The sequence below is a fragment of the Monopterus albus genome, unplaced genomic scaffold (assembly GCF_001952655.1).
Source record: "Monopterus albus unplaced genomic scaffold, M_albus_1.0 scaffold76.1, whole genome shotgun sequence".
Lineage (NCBI taxonomy): Eukaryota > Metazoa > Chordata > Actinopteri > Synbranchiformes > Synbranchidae > Monopterus > Monopterus albus.
Window position 1 is genome coordinate 188,681 of NW_018127956.1, and position 6,651 is coordinate 195,331.

At 40.1% G+C, this 6,651-nt stretch overlaps 1 protein-coding gene across 3 annotated transcripts in view; it reads left to right on the forward strand.

The window, feature by feature from the left end:
• The first annotated feature begins 359 nt into the window (after positions 1-359).
• The window catches only part of LOC109963630 (carnitine O-palmitoyltransferase 1, liver isoform), a 23,499-nt gene continuing 17,207 nt past the window's right edge, over positions 360-6,651 (forward strand). The window contains exons 1-4 of one of the 3 annotated variants that reach the window (XM_020606314.1): positions 365-561; positions 3,955-4,015; positions 4,142-4,287; positions 4,389-4,528. In XM_020606314.1, the coding sequence (XP_020461970.1) occupies positions 4,147-4,287; positions 4,389-4,528 (281 nt within the window). In that variant the 5' untranslated portion in view covers positions 365-561; positions 3,955-4,015; positions 4,142-4,146. Of the gene's footprint in view, positions 562-3,954; positions 4,016-4,141; positions 4,288-4,388; positions 4,529-6,651 lie in introns of all 3 variants that reach the window. The other 2 variants (XM_020606315.1, XM_020606313.1) reach the window with 2 other exon arrangements.

A 6,651-nucleotide genomic window follows, 5' to 3' on the forward strand; every position in this document is an offset into this window, starting at 1 on the left:
TCTGTTGTGCTAGTGCCGAAAAGGTTAACTCAATTGGATGCAATCACTATTTGTATTGCCATAACATGAAATAATAATATATGAATGTAAATTGCTCTTCAGAGTGACTTTACTGCAAAAGTCAGGTCGACTTTTCCCGGCGGTTTCAATGTTCTAACGGGGAGTGGGGTTTTTCAGGAGCTTTCAACCCCATCACAGTCATGCAGATGGGCTTACTCCACCCATGTCAGTAAATTCACCACGGTAACCGCTGCTGAAGACCATCAAGGCTGGCTGAAACCTCTCCATAAAATATAGTCAGTGGACTTTGGTTAGAATTTGCTTTTTGTCAGCACTGGAAATGCCCTTAAACGTTACAGCTCACGCTTCTGAGAACAGGAGATGTCGGACGGGCCCTGAATGCAGCATGTCCATCCAGGCGAGTGTCTGTACAGCGATTCAGACGAGAGGACCGCCGGTTGTACGGCTGTATTCAGCGGGTACTTCCTCGACGTCAGAAGTTAATAGTCGGTTCCTGTTTCTCTCGATCTCCGAAATTTCGCCTCCTGCAAACAACAACAGGTATGGAAACGGGGTTCCGACAGTGTTATAGTGCGTTGCAATGAATAAAGGAACAGTCGCATCTTTCTGCCGACGTTAGGAAGCCTTATCAGCGGCCGTATGAGTGTAGCTAAATGGGCTGGGCGCTCGGCTAGCCAGCACTAGCATCAGCTTGCAGTTCAAACATCTGCTAGCCAACATTAGTGGCAGCTTTTCACATATAACAATAGCCTACTTATAAAAGATTGATAGCTAAATATGTAGCGTTAAAAATAATTAATACTGAAGCGACTCAAATTTTACTTTGTGTTCCGGTGTTGTGTCGAAATCTGTTTCCCCATCGAGATGTGTTTCCCCAAACCTGAACCCTAACATTGTCCTGACCATAACCACTGAGCGTCACGTGAAACCGAGTTTTGAACGGGGGGGGGAACACTTTCTAGGTGTTCTACTTTACTGCAATTGTTTATTCTTTTTCTTCTCCCCCAGATTTAGGATGGTTTGGCAAAAGGGCAGTCACATTAACTGCTACTTTGTTGACGTTTGGAAGTTGTGGTATGATAATGGGTTGTATAAAACGCATATACGTCAGTGGTGGATTTGTTGGTGTTTCCACATAAGTTTACACATTAGCCCACATAGTGTTTCCACATAAGTTTACACATTAGCTACTTATAGTCGTTAGATTTCTGCCTGTGAGTGGAAACATGCATATCATATCCCAGGACTGCATCATGAAACACAAAAATGTGTAACACCGGCTTTCAGTGTAGTTGAAATGTTTGTATGTAGCCTGCCACTCATTAGAGATATCCACACAATATTTTGTGAATACTCTAAGCATAAAATCTACTGACAAACCGGTGGACATCCTCCTATAACTACAATGTCGTAAACAGAATTGCAAAAGTTTTTAGTAATCTTAATAGAAGTCCATTAGATTTTAAAGTGTCATAAAGTTTGATAAAGCAGTTTTAGAAAATAATAGTGAATTTGCTTAAGGGTTATACCTAGACAGCTCCATGTCAAAGGGTTGAATAGTGGAGGTCAGGTCATCCTAGACAATGAATCATGTTTGAAGATCAACTGGGACATTCTAATTATCTACATGGTTGGGTGACAAAAGAAAAAACTAAGTGTCTTAGTAAGATTTTGGGTCACCATGTACCACCAGAACACACACTACAAGTCTCTGAACTCTGCACAGAAGATAGAGAACAGCCAAACACTGTGTGCACAAGCTCATTAGCTACACACACAGCTCTGTTCACTGTTGCTGGGCAGCATGAAAACCAACATGCAGGAGAAGTTCATTTTGGATTAGGTTTAACACTGAATACTGAGGGAAGAAAGTGTTTTTGTTTTTAAGCTTTTGGAGGCATTTCATGACTGAATGGCATGACAAATATTGGTTAACGTATGGAGTTTGACCTACTTTATGAAGGTAGACTCAGTGGACAGCAGCACCAAGCTGAACTTACTGTAGGTTGATAGTAAAGGGGATGTGGGGATTGCTACTGGAAGGGCGCTCGCTGAGCCCCAAGCATAGACATTTACTGTAGTAACAAGATTAAAATCTTCTCTTTTCAAGCTCTGCAAATGATTTAAAAAGTAGCCTAGTTTTAGCCAAGTTCTTCAACTGGAGAAAACCTGATTGTGCAGTTATCCGTTGTCACAAGATTACTGAAGGAGAGGCCAGAACCAAAATTCACACCCAAACGATGACCACCTTGCGAAATCTCAGCTGAGATGGATTATCAAGTGACAAAAAATGTAAGCATGATCTGATTCTACATTAAAATAAGCTTTGTTTGACAGTGATATCAGCTTCTTATTATGTCCACAGTACTAGTTGTCAGTTGTGCAGGACAGTTTTGTGTTTTCGGTGAACTCAATCATAAAAATAACAGGAGACTTGGAATTTAAGAATACTTTATTTCTAATATTTGTATGAAATTATGTGATTGCTTCTATACTGTCTCTGGTGCTCGTGTCAGTGTGTGAAGTTTGTTACTTTCCAGTAAATATTTTTAGAAAATTGCTGTTATGTATTAAAATTAAAGTCATCTATTATAGGTTACAGAAGAGCAGCAGTGTCCTCTTGTCTATTTGTTTAGGTGCCACATCTGAAATCCAGTACATGGGTGTTTTCTCTGGCAGATTTTGAAGAATCAAAAATGCTAAGTTATTTAGTCCTTGTATCAAACAAGTAAAAAAAATGCAGGGCTGTGTCAGTTCCCTAGAAAACCTTTATTTCTTCAAACTAAATAATATTTGAAAAGACTTTACTATTCATAACCTGTTTCCCTGTTTTAATAATATGTTATATGATTAAAGATGTACAGTATAATATCTGTTAAATTATAAAATATCTCAATCAGAAATAACATTAAGCGGTGTCTTTGTTTTTTTAATAAGACCGCTTTAAAGACAAAGCTCTGAGTGGCCTGGCTATCAAAGCTGCAGAGATGCTAAGGATAACTACACCGTCAGTGGAGATTAAGCTTTCAAAACACTGTAGTCCATTCACAGCTTACAGAACAGAACCTCAGAGGGAGTTGGGGACGATGAGGGAATTTTGTGTGTGTGTGTGCGCGCACGTGTGCCATTTTTAGACACAGTAAGAGCAGACGTAGCCTCCACAGGGGTGCAGTCCAGTGTCAGAGTAACTGGACCTCAGGGCATTATCCATAGCCTTTTTGTGGATTAAAATCAATTCTCTTTATGATGAGAAGCAGTAATTGCCTTAAACAGAAATACCCTGTCACATCAGCAGCCAGTCGGCAGTTTTCCATCAGACTCTATCAATTTCATGCCGGCTTTGCATTTGAAAATCAGTCATAAGTAATGTGTTTCTCACGATCCTCTTTTTAAAATGCTCATGTATATATGAATGTGTTTTGCCAGGGATGCACAGACCTTTTTTGCAATTCATTTTCAGTTTGGTGACTCATCTGTCATCTGTAAGTCTGTTCACAGCACTTTCTACCATCTTTAGTCCTCAGTTCCCTATTAGCTGTTGGAGTGTAGTTGGTATGAACTATGATCACGATTCACAAGCTATAAGGGATACCAAATAGTGCTCTTTTTGTTTATTGTTCTTGTTAACAGCTTGCATGCATTGCAGTCTGCCTCCTCAGTACCTTAATATAACAGCCAAGGTCTCATCAGACATACTGTTTCTAACCAGGCAGGACTTTCTATATAGCATAATGGTGAAAGAGTGCTCTCTGTGCAAGCTGGTGTGATGGATTAGTTGAACAGTCAAGAACATTCTTTATAGTCTCACAAACACTTTCATTTATTTTTGTTTGTTCAAAAGTCAGTAGTTTCACCATGTTCATAAATATTATTGTGTTATTTGAGGTTTGACACACTGTCCTTAATGTTTCTCCACCACTGCTTATCCTGTAGAGGGTTGCAGGTGAGGGTGGAGAAAAACCCAGCCTACACTGGGCAAGAGAACCCCGGACAGGTAGCCAGTCTATCACAGAGCTCTTTAATGCTTATTCGCTGGCTGTTTTAATTGTCAATTAATGAAAAATGTACATTTCCCTCTCTTTTCCTCTGTATCCCCTCCTGTCCCCCTCATTGTGCACAGTAATCATGGCAGAAGCCCACCAGGCTGTGGCCTTCCAGTTCACGGTTACCCCGGAGGGCATTAACCTGCAGCTATCCCACCAGGCCCTCACTGAAATCTACCTCTCTGGTGTGCGCTCCTGGAAGAAGCGTGTCATCAGACTCAAGGTATCACCACCCTGGGCGGTGCACCGGTTGTCTGTTTTGTTTGTTAATGCTTAGCCTGTGTTGATATCCCAAAACCAATCTGTCTTCTGTCATGTGAACAGAACAGTGTGATAACTGGGGTATATCCTGCCAGCCCTTCCTCCTGGCTTTTTGTGGTTATAGCAATCCTGGCTACTATGTACACTCGCTCTGACCCCTCCATGGGACTCATAGCCAAGATACAGGAGCACCTGCCAGTCAGGTAAAGCATCTCATGACACCATGACGTAGTAAAAGTTAATGATAAATCTTGTGATTCACCAGACACAGAATGTTCCTTTTTCCTGGCAGTAGATTGTGTCATAGTGACACTGTTTACATAGACCTTACTCCTTCCTATTTTTATAGTCTTCTATGATTGTAAATCATTTTATGTATGCTGATGATTTGGCCATACTTTCGCCCAGCAGCGCTGGTTTTCAGCAACTGCTGAATGTGTGCTCGGACTATGGATTGAAGTATGATGTGAAATATAATGCAGAAAAGAGTGTTGTACTGATCTGTCGGACTAAAGGGGACAAAGAACTTTGTTTCCCAGACTTTTGTTTGTCTGGACAAAGGTTGAGTGTCTGTAGAAAAACTAAATATTTAGGACATTTCATTACAGATCAGCTTTCTGATGATGAGGATATATATCGGCAGTGTCGCATTTTGTATGCTCAAGCTAATATGTTGGTTAGGAAATTTCACATGTGTTCTGCTAATGTTAAAGTTCATCTGTTCAGAACATACTGTACACCGTTGTATACTGCCCCATTGTGGTGTAAATATAAGGTAGCTACTTTACAGAAACTTAAAGTTGCTTATAATGATGCCTTGAGGATTCTGCTTAAGAAGCCTAGGTCCACCAGCGCCAGTCTGTTGTGTTCACAGGTCCATGTTAGTACCTTTCAGGCATTAATGAGAAACCTGATGTACAGATTTATCTGTCGTGTGAATAACTCTGAGAACAGTCTTATAATGATGCTGGCTAATCCTGGTTTTAGTGTAGTACATTACCAATCCTCTCTGTGGAAACATTGGTATAAATGTCTTTTATGATTTTTATTTATTTATTTTTCTTCTTTTATATCCTTTCTTTTTCTTTTATTTCTTTTTTGTATGGACCTTGAGTCTGCTAATAAAGGATGATGATGATGATGATGATAATGATGACTGTTTTAGGAAAGGCGTTTCTGTTTTAAATACCAATCCACTGACCACATGCTTTAACTCCATTCCTCTTTGCACTGGTCCCTCATGGAAAGGCCTAGTTTGCTAGTGTGGTGATATGAGCTAACATTAGCTGGCATGCTAATGTTAACAGCTAGCTGTCGTTGGAGCCAGCGCAATTCTTCTGGTTGTCAAACTCTAGCTAATGACGTTAGCGTACATACTAGTATGCAACTTACGTTTTCCTGCTGCTGTGCGAATGTCGATCCAATCTTGATTTTCTGCTGGATTCTGCTTTTGTGTGAAGATATGTCGTTGACCTGGCTATATACGATGCTAACGTTAGCTAGCTAACTATTTTATGTTTCCTTATTTAACAAAAATAACCGAAATTGGCCTCAGATGAGCGGCGATAATTCCTTTCTCGGTGGTTCCCTGCTTGGATCGCGTTGGTTTTTACGCATGTTTGACGCCAAGTCTGTCTCTCACATTAAATGAAGACAATTCCGATCGTGCCAAAACAAATATGGACACTGAGATTTGGTGATATTATACAACACTGACAAATCTAGCACTTTCTTCCATTGAAAGGCCAGAGCTATCCTTCGACTTTGGGTGCTGAACAAGAGTAGGTGTTATTTTTGGCATATGCTTGGTGATTGGTTAAACGTCTAGAAGAAGCGTTGTTTAATTGGCTCTTTCTTCTGTCAATTAGCTCTGCCCCTGGCCACAACTTAATTTTCATTGGTCTATTACTGAAGTTCTGTGATGCACTGGATCCGTAGGATATACTTGTAACTATTACTGGCGTACACCGACCCTAGTCCGGGTAAGCGGAGTCAGGCTTGAAATAAAAACATTCAATAGCGAAGCGAAAGCCGATTGACCCCATCCTACTGACCAAGAATAAAATTTAAATAACACATACACCTGTACAGTTGAGATCGAATTATTTTATCATCCTAATATGTTTGGAAGTTACCACCCACCAGGAAGACTGCCCCGGAGTTAATAACAATAGCAACGTAATTCATGTACAGCAGGGATGTTTGAAGCAGTTGCGGACATATTGCCACTTCAGTTTAATTAACTTGTTTTAACTTGTTAACTTTAATACTATGTTTTCCAATTATTTCTTTATTATTATTATTATTATTATTATTATTATTCTTC